The 20,779-nt window shown below is 33.6% G+C and overlaps 1 protein-coding gene across 1 annotated transcript in view; it reads right to left on the bottom strand.

Annotated features, from left to right (window-relative positions):
* Positions 1 to 5,236: 5,236 nt before the first annotated feature.
* Positions 5,237 to 20,779, bottom strand: part of LOC126893447 (cullin-associated NEDD8-dissociated protein 1) — an 81,487-nt gene continuing 65,944 nt past the window's right edge. Inside the window, exons 14-15 of the mRNA XM_050663649.1 lie at positions 14,379 to 14,525; positions 5,237 to 5,897 (exon numbers count right to left, since the gene is read on the bottom strand). Of these exons, the coding sequence (XP_050519606.1) occupies positions 5,767 to 5,897; positions 14,379 to 14,525 (278 nt within the window). The 3' untranslated portion in view covers positions 5,237 to 5,766. The remainder of the gene's footprint in view (positions 5,898 to 14,378; positions 14,526 to 20,779) is intronic.

Below are 20,779 nucleotides of genomic sequence, written 5' to 3'. Positions count from 1 at the left end.
TCGCCTTCTGTGTATGTGTGGCCAACTTCTAAATATTTATGAGTGATGGTCACTCCTGAAGTCATGCTCAAATGTAAGAGCGCATTTGAAAGAACTGAGTTTCTATTTTGATAGTTACACCCGTCTGAGTATATCACCACTGGTTTAAGAGAAATTTTTAAAAGTTGTGACGTATAATCCACTAAAAAAGAAGCAAAGGTTGAAGCACTAAGGTTATTGTTGGTTTCGTCAAACCAATACGCCATAACATCGTGGGTTGCCAAGTTATATACTGTATAATTGTGGACAGTTAATTTTAACTTGTAATATGCTGCGCTGGCCCTAAGAAATGGTATGGTTTGGACTTTCATAAGGTCACAGCAAATTGTGTGACATTCTCCATTCATGGCCTTCTTTTTGTCTTCAGTTTTTTCATTTTGAGCTTCTTCTTTTCGAGCTCTGTGCTCCAAATACTATTCTTCTGTGATATTCTTACAATTATAAGCATAGCACTTGTCACACATGTCTTTTCGTGGAATATAAATGGCAATATTCATGTTTTTTAGAGTATTACTAAACTGAGCTCTGCTTACATGTGCAACATTGTCCTCTGTGCATTGTTTAACATAAATCTCATGAAGATGAGTTTTAGACCTAATATCTGTCTGTAAATATTGCTTTTTAGAATTTTTGCGGCAATAATGTGAAAGAAGTTTTGGTAGTTTGGATAAAAAGTTTTCCAAATATAACTGCCTATTACGCCTAGCGCGCCTTGATTGACCAGAATCGGCCCCACTTACTTGCGAATTACTCACGTCATTTATTTGCAAGTTATTTTCAACGTCATTAGAGATGTCTTCAAATGGCTCTGGCTCATCCCTGTCACTATTTCTACTCTCATGCTCTTTACTGAGTCAATGACGCACTTCATCTTCAGTTAATCCTAATGTAGACATAAACATATTCTTGCAAACGGGAATTTTTTCGTTGTCAGTTTTAAGAAAATAAAAAAGGGATACCTTTCTTCTAGAGCAGTGGTGCTCAGACTTATACTACGTGGGATCTACCTCATAAACTGCAAGCGTCCAGCGATCGACTGCTAGTAAAAAAAAACAATTATGAAAATAAAAAACTTTATTGCACATTTCTGTCATAAAAAGTTGTAAATATAGAGAGTTGGAATTAAAGTCATGTTGTTCATCTTAATTTTATTTGGATGTTGATGCATGGCACTGCATATCATCCACAAGTTTTTCATATGATGGTACGTAATTACCGAGGGCCAAACGCAAGCATGATGAGAGATGTTCGTCAGTTAGCCGATTACGATACTTTGATTTCACTACCTTCATTTGGGAAAATGCAGACTCACACAAGTATGTTGATCCAAAGAATGCTGTGAGCTGGAGAGCTACTTGCCTCAAAGATGGATATTTCTCAGACGATATGAAAGACCAAAATTTCGTATCAGTCGCTCTGGATTTAAGGTGTACATCCGAAATTATTTTTAGTACCTCATTTTGGACGGAAACGATTTCCATATTGAAAGTAACGGATATTTCAGTTGCAATTTTTTCCACGTCTTCGCAAGAAAATGGATTAGACATAAATGTTACAATATCTGTCAGTTTTTTAAAATCAGCGAAGCGTCTTTCAAACTCACTATGAAGTGCTTGCAGCTCCGTCTCGTAATAGACATAATGCAAATGAGCGGTTACCCTTTTTTCAACGATGGAAAGTTGTTTAAATCCTTTCTGTTAATTTGTTTAATCAATATTTTTAATTTGTTGACAAAAAAATGTACTGCGCTCATCATATCGATAATTGTTTGTTTTTTACCTTGTAGTTCCAAATTAAGGACGTTCAAATGATTTGTTAAATCTAATAAGAAAGCTAGGTCACTGAGCCATTTTTCGTTCTGAAGTAGATGAGTGTCGTCCCCTCGTTCCGCTAGAAAAGAAATTATTTCGGGAAGTAACTCCTGGAACCTATCTAAAAATGTTCCACGGCTCAACCACCTCACATCTGTATGCAGAAGTAAATCAGTGTGTTCCGCAGAGTCGCTAGCTTCCAATTGCGCTTTAAAAAGACGTCGTTGCAAGCTTCGCGCTCTTATTGAATTCACAATTTTTGTTGTAATCTTCATAATGTCGTCCATATTTAAAATTTTGGAACACAAAACTTGCTGGTGAATAATGCAATGAAATGAAAAAAACGATGGAAAGTCCTCGTTAGCTCGACATAATGCAACAAATCCATTGTTAACGCCAGTCATGGATGGTGCACCATCCGTTGTAATACACACTAGTTTGTAAATCGGTAGCTCGTATTGTTCCACAAAATTTATAAAAACGTTGTATATATCTTCTCCGCGAGTTTTCTCTTTCAGAGGCAGCATTGTTAACAAATCTTCTTTACATGACATATCAGAAAATACAATTCGAATGAAAATACACAACTGGGCGGTATCAGTCATATCGGTTGACTCGTCAAATTGCAAAGAAAAGTATACACACTTCATAATATCACTTTTCACTTGGGTTTCCCAATCTTTGCCCATGATTTCGATACGTCTGGTGACCGTTGGGCGTGACAACTGGACTTCTTTGATAGCAGATATAATATCCGTTTTATTTTTGAAGTCCTCAAATAATACACTCGCTGCTTCAATGAATGCTTCTTTCACTACCTCTCCATCTTCAAACGGTTTTTTATGTTGTGCCAGTATATAAGAAATTTTGAATGACGCAATCGTTGCAGCTACTGATTGTTTAACAGGCCTAGTGAACATTGATTGTTCCGTCTTCAAACTACTTTTCAAGTCTTGCACTTTCCGTTTTCTAAACAAACTGTTTGGCGGAAAATCATTTTCATAGTTTTTGTGCAAAGTTTTATAATGCCGTTCTAAATTTCCGCGTTTGGGAAGAGCAACGGAAGACCGACAAACAAGACAAACACACTTATCTTTCACCATGGTAAACAGGAATTCTTCTTCCCAGGCATTATTAAAATGATATGTTTTACTCTTTTTCGCCGCACTCATATCGAGTTTCAAATATTAACGTATAATAAAATCTTTGACTGGTTTTTAAAATACTTTGGTAATGAATGACTAATGATTGACTAACAGCCATACAATGCCGATACAGCACACACCAGTTTAAGTTATCTGTGAATGCTGATATGCCGAATCGGCATTATTGCAACTTTTGGGTGAGGAGATCGCATATTTTATTTCGCTCATACACGTGTAGTGAGTCAGCGCATTCCCCGTCTTTGCCATTTGTATTAAATACAAATGTAATAAAATTTTATTTTTTCCGTGAATCGCGATCGACTTCAAAAACTTTGGCGATCGACCGGTCGATCGCGATCGACTCTTTGAGCACCGCTGTTCTAGAGTTTGGTCCTCCCCTGATACGTATCGGGTTTTTCTTTTCAACTAAAGTACGAACGTACATTTTTTTACTGTCCCAAGACCAAGACCAAAATAATTCGAAAAGTTCTTTTCTCTTCTCATCAGATATAGAGTAACACTTCCTGGTTAATTTATATCTTCCACAACCCTGAAGATTACAACGAACTCCCATTTGCCTTGCTCCACGCTTGACATCTTGGACAATTTTGTTTGTAGACTTATTGTCTAACATACGGAATCCGATATATTCTTTTCCTTTTTCTCGGTTATTGCGAGCTGTTAAACGTTTTTTGGTTGAAGAGACATATTCAGACTTCTTTTGTTCAGTATTGTTCTCTGCATTATCTATATTATTAGTATTAGGTGATGTTTGTATAATATTTGAGTAAACGTCTGAGGTTTCAGCGAAGAGAGAATTTACATTCATTATCTTAGAATAAGCTGACGAATTGACTTCTTTTTCTAAACTAGTATTTCGGTCCATGTAAACAAACTCAGCATTCATTATATCTTCAACGTATTGATTTAAGTTAGTACTATCATTGCAAAGCACTGGTACAATTCCTAAGCAGTCTGACGTCTGTTGAGAAATATTATCCTTGCTGACTTCTAATAAATCAACATCATTTGTAGTGAGATGGAGATTATTATTACCGTGTGATGAGGATTGACATTCGTCTGTCTTTAGGCTGCTATTACTTTTGCGTCTGGGAGTAGCTGAGGGTTTAAGCTGATTAAGCTGATTATACGTCTGCAAACATTCCAGTAGTTCATTGGAATCATACAAATTGTCTTCATCCGAAACTGGGTTGTAATCACTTCCACTAGACATCTTTTACCACAAGATATTTCAATGTTCTATAAAGACAAAAAAGAATAATTGGATTATTAAAAATATAGGTAGAGATTTAATATGAATAATACACAATAATTAATTTAAAAACCAATCAATCAAACTTACTATAATATTTCTTTATCTCTAATTTACCGTACAACACACTGTATAATTCAGATTTTGTTTAACTGCCAATAACGTCGTATTATGTTAAACAAACAACATACCTTATTGTCAATTTGGGTTGTATGTAACTCTCCGTAATATCAAATTACGAACTAACGTTTTAAAATAAATGAAATTACGGCCATCACAAACAGAAAATATATCAAAATTAATTGATTTTTTTTTGGAAATGTAAGAAATTTAATAAATTAATCTTAAAATAAACTTTGTACTTACCAAAATTCTAAAATCTCGATGCAAAACTCAGGTCACAACAAATAATGAACAGAAGCATGGAAATAACTGACGATATGGTGTGTTACTGACCAAATGACAATGTGGGCTGTTACATTTGTTAAGGTAGAGCGCTCTTTAGTGGTTATTTTTTAAAACTTGTAGCACTGGTAGATGCGTCTTCTTAATACGAATCCAATAATAGGTATGACTCATATTCGTTAAAAATGACGTTAGGGTATGTTGCTCTGACGATATGTTTGTTATTTTATTGATATATTAATCTAAAAATGCTCAATATGCGACTTAGGCCACTGTTGCTCTGAGGGCATCAGTTGTAAAAGTTACATGGTTTGATTTACTCTCATTAACCCTCATTCTCCATTTTCTTAACCACATCTGAATGTGTCTCAGTGGTGTTGTAACCTTCTAGATCTAGATGCTTCGAATGAGTGGGGGACTAGAGGATGACGGTGTCATCAGCGAATGTTCCTAAGGAGCACTGATCAGAAGAGGGTAGAGCAGCCGTGTATAATAGGTATAAGAGTGTACCAAGAACACTACCTTGAGGTACGCCGGAGTTAGGTCTCAATGAATACTGTGAATTGACGAAATGATATTTATTACATTTTATAATATTCAAAATTATTGGTTTTATTTTTGCACAAGATTTAATTCGCTACAGCTCGTGAAAAGGGGATAAATCAAAATTTGGATAATTAGGATCAATTTGGAAGAATTCAAATCGAAAATATCAGCCTCTCTTTATGGGAAAATTATTTACCGTTATATTATATATCTCGGCCTATTTGCACAAATGTTTTTGTTTTAACCGTCTCTTATATGATAATTGAGTAAGATTTATGTAGAAATAAGAAAAAAGTGTTTTTATTTCAACAGCATGTGTTGTAGCATTACAAACTTACAAAAAGTAGTATTATTACTATTTCGCCAAACCATCGTTCAAACTTATTACCTTTTCACGTTGTAGCAAATTAATAAAACAAAAATGAATTCACATTTTAAATAAGCAATGAAATTAAATTGAAAATTTAAATACATAAAAATAATTTAACGAGTAACTTAAAAATTACAATTTAATCAACTTTAAATTCACAAGGAGAAAAAATTAAATTTAACTTTGATCCATCAAGAGGCAGTCATTGTGAGAAGTTGAGGAGTCTTTCTTAACTGCCTCAAATATTGGTACCAAGTCAGGGGAATTCTTGATTTGGCTTACAAATTCAATCAGATGTGGATTTTTATCTAAAAAAAATAAAAATAAACTGAATTATTAGATCACGAACAATTTTCTTGGTCACTCGCAGTTTCAAGTTCCTAGAAGAGGATTAGAAATGTTGACATTTGATTCGAAACTGTGAATCCCAGAGTATAGAAAGAAATACTTTTTTAAAGGCAAAAATAATTCCAAAGCACCAGACAACCTAAATCCGAGCCTTCTACAATTTACAAAGCAAACGGACGATAAATGGATAGACATGGGGAATCTACAATATGCATTTCACGACACGTCAATTTATCTATGTAAGAATCCAACGAATTTGATTCCTGTGCTCAATTTGTGAGTAAACTGTGACACTGCAGGCTGCTCACGACCTGGCCTATTTATTATAATTTTAATGTAAACAAGACCCTTTTATCTTTTAACGTAAACAAACTATTGATTTATGATTTACTAGTAAATTCTTTTATTGTTATGTAAATATTCTTTTCGGCAAACGACCCGACGTTTTTATGATTTATGATGTTCTATTTCTTCTCGACTTTTGGAGTAAATTCTTTAAACTTGTTATTTATTTCTAGAACATTGAATGTTGTATAAATAGTAGGTTTTTGGAATTAGCAGGGCAGTTGTGAATCTGAAAACGTCGGTGTACTTTGATATGTAACGGGCGCGGTATATTTTTTTAATTTGTAATTAGATAAATTATTATATTTAGTGTAATAAATAAATTAGATATCGTAGTTTGTAAAATAAAGGATATAAATTCAGTGTTTTTCATTTGTTTAGAAGTAAGTTATTAAAAATAAATTAAGTCAACTAAAACTAAACATTAGTGCCTAAAAGATCATAGAAAAGTCAGTTTTGTAACAAAACAAAGGTAATGAAAGACAGTTTAGTATTTAATTTCGTTTTAGAGACCACCACCATCTGTTTATGCATATTTCGTTCTCTTGAACTCCTCAGAACAGCCCGTGGTGTGGTCTGAATCGAAACCGAATCTCTCCTGGCTGTTCGGAAGAAACCAAGAGGTTAAAACGTACGTAAACAGATGGTGGTCAGTGGCCTACTGAGCATGGTTCCGCGGAACCAGGGCCCGGGCCCCGCAGGGGCCCGCTTTAACGCGTTTTTTGCCTTTTTTGTTTCTACATAATTTGTTTGGGACATTTTGAACTACACAAGTACACACTACGAAATGTAACTGCTTAATAAATTTTAATTTTTGTGTAGGTATTTATAAATAAAAACAAAAAATACCTATTCATCAAAAAATTTGAAAACCAAATTTATTAAGTAACACAGAGAACGTTATTTATCGTAAGGTTTCTTCATTTTACCTGCTAAACAAAGCCCTTGTCTCAACACTTGTTTAAAGAATAACCGCCGTTGCCTGCCTAAACACGTGCTAACACAAACACTTTTGTACTATTTTTTATATTAGCAGAAGTTGTAAAACTGCAAAGTTGCAAATTCGGAAACAGATATTCAATGCAAGTTTTATACCGTCATAAAAATAATTCCAAGACGCTCGATGCTCCTTTTGTTTGTATTTATAGCACCCTCATCATAACACCTGCATAAATATAGACAATTATATAGTGGTAAGCATAATAAGGATAAAATATAAACACTAATTTATTTTTAAGAAAATCTCGTCATTTGATTGATATCAACCTCACCGATCCAAGTTTTTTTATATTTGTTTATTTAAGGGTTTTATCTCCCTAGATATTTGTATGTAATTATTTAACTTATTAATAAATGTATCATAATATGCAATTTGAAAATCTATTTTTTTGATATTGTTCATTTTTTAAAAGCTGTAGTAGTTTTCCGATATTGGTTTTTAATTTATTATGACTGGAGATTTAGATGCAGAAAATTTTTGAATTTTATTATTTATAAATACGGCTGTCGTAAAGTGATCAGTCATGTCAGTATGAAAAACGATAGGATTAATATTAATTTACTACTTTAATAGTCCGTTCACTCACGGTAAAATATTGCAAAACCTTCAAACCAAAAAAATTTAAAGAACGGCTTTGGATAGACATGAAATTTGGCATACACATAGCTAATAATGTCAAAGAAAAAACGAGATATTGTGCCGATTTGTGCTTTTACCCAGGGAATGACTTTCGCCCCTTCTCGGGGTGAAAAAATATACGTTCAAAATCAGTCCTGAATTTGACGAACTAACTAATTCTAATCAACTTTTTTTCTATATTGTTTTTTCATTAAGTCAATACTTTTCGAGTTAATTGCGAGTGCAAATGTTTATTTTTCTACAAAAAAACACATTTTCAGGCGCTTTTTCGCAAAAAAACAAGAAGTATTTTATTAAAAAAATACTATTAGCAAAAATATAGCTGATAAAAAAGTGAAAAAAGTGGAGTATATATAAAGTCTGTAGACACGTACAGTCCGTCTAATTTACTTACCATTGCACGTCATTATCTACGTTAGAGATCTAAGTTGACATTGTTGCCCAATTACAAAAAATTCTTGAATTCATTTTAAATCAAATACATCACACAATTTTTGCGGAAGTGGATTATAAAGCAAAACAAATTAATTTTCAATGTAAATAAATAAAAACTTTAGAAATAGAAAACAAGAATTAAGTTATAATCTTACGTTAAAGCACATAATAAAAACAGTAAATATAATGAAACAAATACTTATAGTAAAGAATACAAACAAATATGAAGTGTCAGCACCGCAACTGTCAAATAAATGTTACCAATTTATGCCAAAATTATCAACTTCGTTCGATTATAGTTACAGTGTATTCCGAACAAATGTGCTTCATAAAAACGCTTTATAATCCATTTATACAAATTAAATCAAACATATTATTGTGTATTTCTTTAAGTTAACATTAATAGAAATCTTTAAATATTATTTCTACGCGTATATAATAAAATATGTCTAGTGGCTGTAATGCCAGTGTACTCGGCAAAGTGATTCTAAAAAAGAACACACCTACCGCCTAAATATTTCGTGTTGGTATCATGTGACGTCACAGGCTATGTCGCGGATGACGTGCAACGGTAAGTAAATTAGATGGAGTATATACAGGTTGCGCCAAACCTCTGGTTTTCTTTGATTACGGCTAAATTATGGGATATACAAGAAAATGTTCTTAACAAAATTAATGTATATCGAAGCCGTCTATAATTTAAAATTATTTTCGATTATACAGGGTGAGTCAGAACGACGGTACGAACCAAAGTTGGGTTTTTTTAAATGGAACACCCTATATATTAAATCATTTTTAAATATATTTTTTTAAAATATTAAGAATTTATATAAGGTATTATAGGCCTAAAGTTAACAATTTTCGAAATATGTACACTTTTAAGTCGCGTTTACATGATGGCAATTGGCGAGACAATTGTCAGAAGACAACTGACTGGCATGAAATTATTGTCTTCGTGTAAACACTTCAGGCCAATTGCCTTGCCAACTGCCCTCACAATTGGCCCAAAATTCAGTTGTCTCCGGGAGTAGACTGAGGACAATGAGCTGCGCCCAGTGAGCCCCCCACCACTCGAAATCTCAATTGTCGCGACAATTGGCGCCGTGTGAACGGTGTAGGACAGTAGTGCTGTCTTGTTTTTTGCCAGTTCCCTCTAGATGACGAGCAGTCGGCCATGTTTTAGCTGTCTACTGCCATGGCAATAGTTGGCCCCGTGTAAACATCTTCTCTTCCAACTGGACTGGCCTCCGACAATCCGCAACCACGTGATGACAATTGTCCAATGACAATTGTCTCGCCAATTGCCATCATGTAAACGCGACTTTATTGAGAAAAATGGTAATATTCAAAGGGCTGTGAATTAGGCTTTCAAGGTAATAAAAATTTAAATGATATGCCAAAGTTTTTTTAGTATACTGTTATTTTTAAATAAATTAACATATTTGACATATAGCCATAGAGTATACAGTGTGATCACTATTTGCAAATACAAAATTTTTTCATTTTTTTTTAAATGGGACATTGCCTTTTCTAGTAAATATTACAACCTTTCTTTTGGTATAAGGTTGTATGCACCCAGCGTGTTTCGTTTTGTAGATATTTAAAAAAAACTATAGATTTTACGTTTTTGCGGATTTTTTATTAAAAAATTTTTTTGCAAAAAAAAATAATTATAATTTTGTTTTAGAAACATACATTAAAATATCAAATATGAAAATAAAAACGTAATTAAAGATTAAAATAAATCTTATACTAGTACAATTCAATTGAATTTAATAATTTAAAATTATTTTACAAAAAATATTTTACCATACTAATGAATGCATAAATTACTTACTAAATTAAATAAACAACCAAATTTGATATCTACCCTAGAAATTTTTTTACCCTAGTAACTTTATTGTACCCAATTGTGTTAGTTAAATTGTAAATCAGTTTTTAACTTTTTAATTTACCTACATCTTGAGAACGTATAAAGTATGCTTTGAAACAAATTAACGTTATAGAAGTATATTATGAAGTAAATAGTTTCTACATATGTAGTTGTGTCACAAAAGCTGGTAATAATTTATAATGGTTTCGCCCAAAACAAATGTCATATCCACCAATTGTTCGGTTGAAAAATTGAAATTTAAAATATAAAAAATTGTTACAAAAATTTCAACTACAAAAGTATTACCAGCTTTTGTGACACCAGTTAATACTATTTATATTAATACATAATTTGGTTGATACATTTAACATTCATTTGTTTCAAAGCATACTTTATAATTATGTTCTCAAGATGTAAGTAAATTTAAGAGGTAGGTAAATTAAAAGTTTAACTGATCTTACTCGTAAATACAATATACTAACTATACTAACTAACAATTAATTTGGTACAGGAAAGTGTCTGTGGTAGAAAAATTTCTAGGGTAGATATCAAATTTGGTTGTTTATTTAATTTAGTAACTAATTTATGCATTCATTAGTATGGTAACATATTTTTTGTAAAATAATTTTAAGTTATTAAATTCAATTGAATTGTACTAGTATGCGATTTATTTTAATCTTTAATTACGTTATTTTCATATTTGATATTTTAATGTATGTTTCTAAAACCAGATTATAATTATTTTTTTTGCAAAAAAATTTTTTAATAAAAAATCCACAAAAACGTAAAATCTATAGCTTTTTTTAAATATCTACAAAACGAAACATGTTAGGTGCATACAACCTTATACCAAAAGAAAGGTTATAATATTTACTACAAAAGGCAATACTCATATACAGGGTGTCCCATTTAAAAAAAATGAGAAAATTTTGTATTTGCAATTACTGATCACACTGTATATTCTATGGCTATATGTCAAATATGTTAATTTATTTTAAAATAACATTATACTAAAAGAACTTTGCATATCATTTAAATTTTTATTACCTTGAAGCCTAATTCACAGCCCTTTGAATATTACCATTTTTCTCAATAAAAGTGTAAATATTTAGAAAATTGTTAACTTCAGGCCTGTAATACCTTATACAAATTCTTAATATTTTTAAAGAATATATTCAAAAATGATTTAATATATAGGGTGTTCCATTTAAAAAAACACAACCTTGGTTCGTACCGTCGTTCTGACTCACCGTGTATAATCAAAAATAATTTTAAATTATAGATGGTTTCGATATAAATTAATTTTGTTAAAAACATTTTTTTGGATATCCCATAATTTGGCCGTAATGAAAGAAAACCAGAGGTTTGGCGCACCCTGTATAGCAGCAGAGTTATAGCTAATAAAAAGTAAGTTCTACCAAATATCCAAAAAATCAAGCAATTTTCAAGGGAAGACTGTTTTCAACTTTTTTTTTAAATTATATAAAAAAACTTTGTTTTTCTTTAATAAAAAAGTTTCTAACATGAAAAGTAAGTAACGATCAAAATAATGTTGGTCGAAAAATTGAAAAATGCGAAATGAAATTAATCGTTACCGCTTCACAAATTACTTTACTTATGTATTTTTTATAAGATCTGTAAGATTCATTGGTTCATAGTGCTTATTTTTGAAAAGGCTGTAGTTAAATGGGCTAAACGAGTCACTAATCACGAGTGTATACAAATTTTGAATAGCCATACCTTAACCAATTTTTTTCTTCAGAAAAACAAAAAGTCCAAAATATTTGCAATAGCCTATTTTTTTACTACTTGAGATTTTTGGTATCACCAATAATTTTTAAGTTATTTAAAAAAAATTTCATAATTAAAAAATAATTTTTACTCAACCAATTATTTTCAAAAATGAGAACTTTGAACTGATAAAACTTACAGATCATATAAACAATATGTAAGTCAAGTAACTTGTGAAGCGGTAACGATTAGTTCCATTTGAGATGCTAATTAGGTGGTGATTTTTACGATTTTTTTTACCAAGAAAAATGACCAACTTTGTTTTGAGCGTACCTTGTTTACTTTTGATGCTAGAAACATTTAAAGAAAAACAGAAAATCAGCTTTTTTAAACACTTTAAAAAACGTGTGATGAGTTAAAATATTCGATTTGGAATTTGACGAATAAGAACCTATTTTTCATTACCTACGACTCTGCTCCTACTGGGTCTACAGGACTTTTTGAGTTCTTTCCGAAAAACCCTCTAGAAACGTAGTTTTTTTGTTGAAAAATGAACATATTCACTCGCAAGTAACTCAAAAAATATTGACTTAGTGAAAACAATCTATGGAACTAAAGTTGCTTAGAACTAGTTAGTTTATCCAATTCCGGACTTATCTTGAACGTGTATTTTTTCACCCCCAAGAAGGGAAGAAACTCACCCCCCAGACAGAATCACACATCGGCACAATATCACCTTTTTTCTTTGACATGTTAGCTATGTTTATGCCAAATTTCATGTCAATCCAAACGGTTCTTTAAAATTTGGAGCAACAACCGTGAGTAAAATGAACTATAAAATTTGTAGTTCAGCTTGAGTTTTTATACAGGGTGAGTCATGAGGAACTGTACATACTCCTACCTCGTATAGAGGCCCCTATGGAGAATAACAAATGACCATTAAAAAGTATCTGTTCCCATTGTTTAATAATATACAGGGCGAGTTTCGAATTTTGACAGAAATTTGTATTCGTCATAATTTTTGAACGGTCAGATCGATGTGTCTCTTATTTTGGCCAATCGTTACACTATTACCACCTAATAAACTGATTTAGTCAAACTAGAAAAAAATCAGGTCCGGCTTTAAAAAATTAGTTCGTTTTGGTCTTAGAAAAAATTTCACCCTGTATACGCTTTTTGAAAACTCTAATATGAATTTTATAAATTAGACAAATAGGCAATTAAAATGGCATATCTATTTTTTCCCACACGATTACTTAATTTTTTTATAAAAAAATCAAATTTGACTGTGAATTAGAAGTTTGGTAAAGTGAACCATAGATTTAAAAAAATTAACTTTTATTACAAAAATTAATTTTTTTTAACAAATATTTAACTTATTTTACCACCCAATCAACTAATTTATTCAATATTTGTTTAAAAAAATTAATTTTTGTAATAAAAGTTAATTTTTTTAAATCTATGGTTCACTTTACCAAACTTTTAATTCATAGTCAAATTTGATTTTTTTATAAAAAATTAAGTAATCGTGTGGGGGAAAAATAAATATGCCATTTTAATTGCCTATTTGTCTAATTTGTAAAATTCATATTAGAGTTTTCAAAAAGCGTATACAGGGTGAAATTTTTTCTAAGACCCAAACGAACTATTTTTTTAAAGCCGGACCTGATTTTTTTCTAGTTTGACTAAATCAGTTGATTGGGTGGTAATAGTGTAACGATTGACCAAAATAAGAGACACATCGATCTGACCGTTCAAAAATTATGACGAATACAAATTTCTATCAAAATGCGAAACTCGCCCTGTATATTATTAAACAATGGGAGCAGACACTTTTTAATGGTCATTTGTTATTCCCCATAGGAGCTTCTATACGAGGTAGGAGTATGTACAGTTCCTCATGACTCACCCTGTATTTAGGGTGGCAGTAATTCATTTATAATTAGCTTGAGTTTTTATAAAAAATGTATGATACATTTTATGATATATGATGATTTATATTCAATGTTTATTAAAAACTTTTGATATACAATGTGTGGTTTTATTGGGCAGGCGGGCCCGCATCCCAACTGGAACCAGGGCCCGCTGATCTATCAGTACGCCACTGATGGTGGTGGTCTCTGAAACGAAAATAAATCTTAAACTGTCTTACATTACCTTCGTTTACTCACAAATTGAGCACCTGGAATCAAATTCGTTGGATTCTTACATAGATAAATTGACGTGTCGTGAAATGCATATTGTAGATTCCCCATGTCTATCCATTTATCGTCCGTTTACTTTGTAAATTGTAGAAGGCTCGGATTTAGGTTGTAACCAGAATTTATTTTCCAGCGTAAGAAATCATTAGTTCTCCGGTTCTTTGGATTTCTTTTTTGCTTTTAAATACTTTTTTATTTAAAGAGATATTGTATTTACCTGCATCTGGTATGCTCAAAAGAGCTGCTACAGCCCGCATAGCGGATTTTTTCAGTTCGTCTTGTTTCTCATATTCTTGTTTGACTGAATTAGCTTTTACTTTCATGGTTAGTGTAGCTCTAAGTGGTTCAACTAATTTATCCAACACTAAAACAAGTTTATCTTTTTAGTCTTTGAGATATACAGATAGGGAAAAATTTTATGGTAAGTATTACGAAAGTACCCCGCACAAACCTTATGGAAATTAGGTCCCAGTGGATTTCGTTCATACTTTGGGAAAATACTCTTTGAAGCATCCTGATAAAAAGTTCTCATGGGCGTAACTCAATCGTATGAAGGATTTTCAAGATATAGAGGCACAAACTCGGAAAATTATAAGATTTACTGGGTCTTCCAATTCCCTGAGTTACTGGTTATCTGGCAACATGTAGAAGTTTGGATCAAGGAAAAGTACTAGTAGTCTGGGATTTTTCCTGGCTATCCAATGGTGACCTTTACTTTGACCTTGACCTTCAACGGACGTCATCTTCTAGAGTTTCGAGGGTTTTCGGCATTAAATTGATATAAACAGATTACTCATTGGTTTTTGGGATCGCTAATCACGAATATGCCATCATAATTGACCTCCGGATAACGTGGTGGCCAGGGCCACTGCAATGGACGTCATCTTCTAGAGTTTCGATGGTTTTCGGCATTTAATTGATGCAAATGAATTACTGGAGGGGTTTTTGAGGTCGCTAAACACGAATATGCCACCAGAACCAACTCCCGGAGCACCTGTTTCTAAGGCAATGAAAGGCGCTCCTCGAGTTTCGAGGGTCTTTGTTATTACATTAATGCAAACGGATTAGTTACAGGTTTTTGGCGTTGCTGAACACGAATACGTGATCACCACAGACACAGGAGCATAAGACAGGTTATCTTCTGAAGTTAAAAACCTAAGAGTAATCCATTTGATTCCTCTATTTGATTCCTCCGAAACTCCAGAAGATAACCTGTCTTAGGCACCAGGTGCTCCCGTGTCTGTGCTGATCACGTATTCGTGTTCAGCAACCCCAAAAACCTATAACTAATCCGTATGCATTAATGTAGTACCAAAGACCCTCGAAACTCGAGGAGCGCCTTTCATTTACCTTGGAAACCAGGTGCTCCGGGAGTTGGTTCTGGTGGCATATTCGTGTTTAGCGACCTCAAAAAACCCTCCAGTAATTCATTTGCATCAATTAAATGCCGAAAACCATCGAAACTCTAGAAGATGACGTCCCTTGCAGTGGCCCTGGCCACCACGTCCTCCGGAGGTCAATTCTGATGGCATATTCGTGTTTAGCGATCCCAAAAACCCATGAGTAATCTGGTTATATCAATTTAATGCCGAAAACCCTCGAAACTCTAGAAGATGACGTCCGTTGAAGGTCAAGGTCAAATTAAAAGTCGCCATTGGATAGGCCACGAAAAAATCCTAGACTACTATGTAGTACTTTTTCTTGATCCAAACTTCTACATGTTGCCAGATAACCAGTAACTCAGGGAATTGGAATACCCAGTAAATCTTATACTTTTCCGAGTTTGTGCCTCTATATCTTGAAAATCCTTCATACGATTGAGTTGTGCCCATGAGAACTTTTTATCAGGATACTTCAGAGTGTTATCCCAACGTATGAACGAAATCCACTGGGACCTAATTTCCATAAGGTTTGTGCGGGATACTTAGCGAGAGGTACTGACAGATGCCAGCATTAATATTTAAACGTATTAGACAGAAATGAAAATAATATATCCTAGGCTCCCGATCGAAACTCGAATGTTTCCGATCGAATTTATCACTGTTGTAAAACTGCGTACACTGCTACACTGCGTTGCCAGGTGTATGATAATTCTCATTTTATACGATAATCTTAAGGTTGACATGAAAACAAACATTTCTCTGGAGCTAAATTTCAACATCTTAACGCAACGTAAATAAAATTAAATTAAAATTAGTGGATGAATTGGAGTGGGAACTTTTTTACCTATTTTTGGATTGGCTTTACCAAAATTTTTGGATTTAAATAAATTTTTCCAAAGCGATAAAGTAGTTATAGGTTTAACAATTGCCAAATCCCTTTACCACTAATGTCAAAATTGACCCGAATTTGTAATCCTCAAGACCTTGAAATGATGCAAAAGGTCGGTGCCGAATGAAGGAAACTTGAACAATACCAGATGAATTCTATTTTAGAACAGAAAGTCAAATAAACCAGTTTGACGGTAAGCTTTGCAATTATCCCTTACACATCTCCACTTTGTTTCACCTGAAGCTATTTGTTTTTGTTCTTTAAATTGATAACGTTCACACAACAATAATAATTTTCCTCTTTGACTAAACATTGCACTTATACTGGCCTTTAAAGATGTCATTACACTCTATTTTGTCTGAATACTGAATTAGTAATTAATTGAAAGATAAATTGATTCCACTACGAGGTGTCGAGCGAGTACCATCGGTCTGTATTTTGTCGTGCTTTGTAAAACATAGTGCAAAAACAGTGACGTTGGTATACCTTCAACTAGAAATAATAATTGTTTTTGACTACATGAGCAGTGTCGTAGCAGATACCTAAACAGTCAATATGTCTCAAACATCTAACCAAGCTTTATCCTATGTATCAGTAGCGAAATCGATTCCACGGCCAACATTTCCAACCAAGAGAAACTGTTTCTTAAATTCGTAAAGAACCCAAAATTTCTGTACAATATTGAAGAAATGGGTATTGAAGGAAGGATATTTTTCTATGTTAATAAAGGCGCATTTAAATCAAAGCGAACACGAACGAACGAACGAAGGAACGAATTCGTAGGTGTTCGCTTGGTCATTCGTTCGCTACAAAGTAGGGCCATTTACATTGAAGCGAACGTTCGCATTCGTTGATGATCGGGAGTGCATATTGCCCGCAGATGTTTTTAAGATGGGCCAGTGCCAGTCACACATTGTGTTTAAGTTTATTTTCGTGTTTCTTGCTGGGTAAATTTTAATACAATAATAGCTTACAAAAATAGCAGATAGCAGGTATTATACGCTGTTTGAGGGAGCTTAGAAAATAATATAATAAAGAACAAGCTTTCTTAAAATTCTTCCTCGAAAAAGTTACTTGCTCTCGATATTATGACTATATTATGTTCAAATAATAAATTGTAAAATTGGTGTATCAAAATAAATTTGCTTTTAATTAATTTTAGCAATTAATTTGATTTGGTTAATTCATTAGTGTTTCTGGGTTGAAATTTATCCAATAAAAACATTAAGGCGGATATACATATGCGCTCTGCTCGGTGTGCGAGCCGCTCGCGCGCAGCGTATTCGTCAGATTAGTACGTGTTTTCAAGTGACGCACAAACGGCACGCACACGGCGCACCACGATCTAAATTCTGTCGGTTGTTCAACAAACGCTTTGATGGTTCGCAATACGTATTTGGACGGGTTTGCGAGTGGTTTGTTGGTTTTGGCGCGCATGAGTTGAATATTTGTTAGTAATGGAATGGTCGGAACTGTCGGAAGGAAATATCTAACTTATTGATGTTTACCGTGGAAAATCATTATTGTGGGATCCTCAATAAAGAACCATTTAATTTAAAGAAACAACTTAAATCCGATCTGAACGGAAATAGAAGCTGAAATAAAAAAATGTACATGCGGACCTTTTTAAAAAATGTTAGTTCATTGTACTAAAAATAACATGTATTAAAAATAAGATTTACTATTTTATTTGGGCATAAGCCACAATTCGAGTTTGAAATTAAACGACTTTCACTTCGGAAATAGTTATCAATATCAAAAAAACATTCATAAGCAGATATATATTATGTGTCACCGGAAAGCGAAATAGGTAACGCACGACTTGGAGAACCTATAGTCTTCTAACTTCGCTTCTGGTGAAGCAACAGAGTTGGAACAAGCAGATATATTATAATTGGGTCACCGGAAAGCCAAAAAGGTAACGCACAACTTGGAAGACCCAATAGTTTTCTAACTTCGCTTCTGGTGAAGCAACGGAGTTAGAACAAACATATATTTTATAATTGGGTCACCGGAAAACGAAAAAGGTAACGCACAACTTGGAAGAGCCTATAGTTTCCTAACTTCGCTTCTGGTGAAGCAACGGAGTTGGAACAAGTAGATATGTTATAATTGTGTCTTCGGAAAGCGAAAAAGGTAACGCACATCTTGGAAGAGCCTATAGTTTCCTAACTTCGCTTCTGGTGAAGCAACTGAGTTGGAACAAGCAGATATATTATAATTGGGTCACCGGAAAGCCAAAAAGATAACGCACAACTTGGAAGACCCAATAGTTTTCTAACTTCGCTTCTGGTGAAGCAACGGAGTTGGAACAAGCAGATATATTATAATTGGGTCACCGGAAAACGAAAAAGGTAACGCACAACTTGGAAGAGCCTATAGTTTCCTAACTTCGCTTCTGGTGAAGCAACAGAGTTGGAACAAGTAGATATGTTATAATTGTGTCGTCGGAAAGCGAAAAAGGTAACGCACATCTTGGAAGATGCTATAGTTTCCTAACTTCGGCTTCTGGTGAAGCAACTGAGTTGGAACAAGCAGATATATTATAATTGGGTCACCGGAAAGCGAAAAAGTTAACACAGGGCTTGGAAGAACCTATAGTTCTCTAATTTCGTTTCTAGTGAAGCTACGCAGTTGAAACAAGCAGATACATTACAATTGTGTCACCGGAAAACGAAAAAGGTAACGCATGACTTGGAAGTACCTATAGTTCTCTAATTTTGTTTCTGGTTGTAGGAACAAGCAGATATATTATGGTAGGGGAGCAAAGTATGCTAAATGTGCAGTCACTCGAGCGCTTTGGGGACCTATTGGGTTGTGATTATTAGGTCCTAAAACCAAAAAAGTTAACTACAATTTTCCATTTTAGTGGGGACTTCCCATTTTTTAATTTAATTTTCCATTTCCAACAATCTTTTTTCCGATTATAGCGCCATATATCCATAATTCAAAAAAATGTTTCGAATAAAAGTTGTTTATTTTTATACAAACAATCCAAATCTGCAATAAGAAACGGGGTCTACCATTTAAGATTTTAAAGTAACCCCCCACCTCACCTACGTGGGGGGTCGTGTTTGGAAGCATTCGATAGATTTTTCAAAAATATTGATAAAGTGTATTTTGCAGTTTTTCGATATGATGTTTATTTTGCGAAAGATCGCGGGATTTGTATTTAAAATTTTAAATTTACCCCCACCCCTCTCCGTGAAAGGTCAAGTTTGGTATTTTTCGATAGATTTTTGAAAAATATTGAACACGTAGTTTTTAGTTTTTCAATCTGACGTTCATTTCGCGAAATATTCGCTTTTTTTTTGTGAAACTTTTTGACTCACCTATTTCCGTACGCCCCGCTCAAATCGTCATATTTTTGAAATATAGACTCTTTTGCATGTACTTAACTTACCTTATCTTAATCTGACAATTTCGAGTATTTTTAAGGATAGATTTTTTTTCGGGCCCCCTGAACGAACTCCCCTGTGTTAAGAGCCAATATATGGTGGAGGTACATCTGCAGGGTACCACGTTTCTCCCCATATGATAATCTGACGCGCTCGAGTAACTGCAAAAATCTCCGCTTGGGCTCCCCTACCATTATATTTGTGTTGCCGGGAAGCGAAAAAAGTAGTTCCCGAAATGTTCCCAAACTGTGGCTTATTCCACATAAAATAGTAAATTGCATAAGATGACACAAGAAAATAGTTTCAGAACAATACCAAAATAAGATGTAGTAGAAGTACAGGACAGAGACATGATTATCTACAATTACTAAACGTTCGTAAGTTTCCTCTGGATCGTCAAAATGAAAAATTTTATCGAACAATAACCGCGCCACGAACGCGCGGCGCACACACGGCGCGGAGTTCGCGGCGCGGATATCTGTCTCCGCCTTTAGGCTTTTAAAAGCAAACCACTTCGAACCCTCTTTTTGTCTTTCTCGTCTAAATGATGCCAGAAGCTAATTCATTTTTTTAGTTCAGAGACATCACAACCCATTCCTATAGAAATGTTAAAACAAGCATCAGTTTTTCTGTTTATTATTTTATATAGCTTCGATTTTGGGTTTCACAGGCATATTCCATATTGCAAAATTATGTTTTCACAACTACACAATAAACAACCCTCTCAAACTAATGTTTTGTAAATAAATTAAATCAGTACTTCTAAACGAATTCGCTCGCTACCGTCTATCCACTGTCCACATTGAACAACGATTTCCTTTGATGATTCGCTCACTTACCGACATCGGTTGGAACATGTGCGAATGCGAACGAATTCGTTCGGTCGTGCTCGATTCGCTGTACAAATACAATAAAGTTAACGAACGAATTCGTTCGTTCGTTCGTGTTC

Source organism: Diabrotica virgifera, chromosome 10 (genome assembly GCF_917563875.1).
Source record: "Diabrotica virgifera virgifera chromosome 10, PGI_DIABVI_V3a".
Taxonomy (NCBI): Eukaryota; Metazoa; Arthropoda; class Insecta; order Coleoptera; family Chrysomelidae; genus Diabrotica; species Diabrotica virgifera.
The sequence above is the reverse complement of the archived record's forward strand: the minus strand, read 5'-3'. Positions and strand labels throughout refer to the sequence as shown.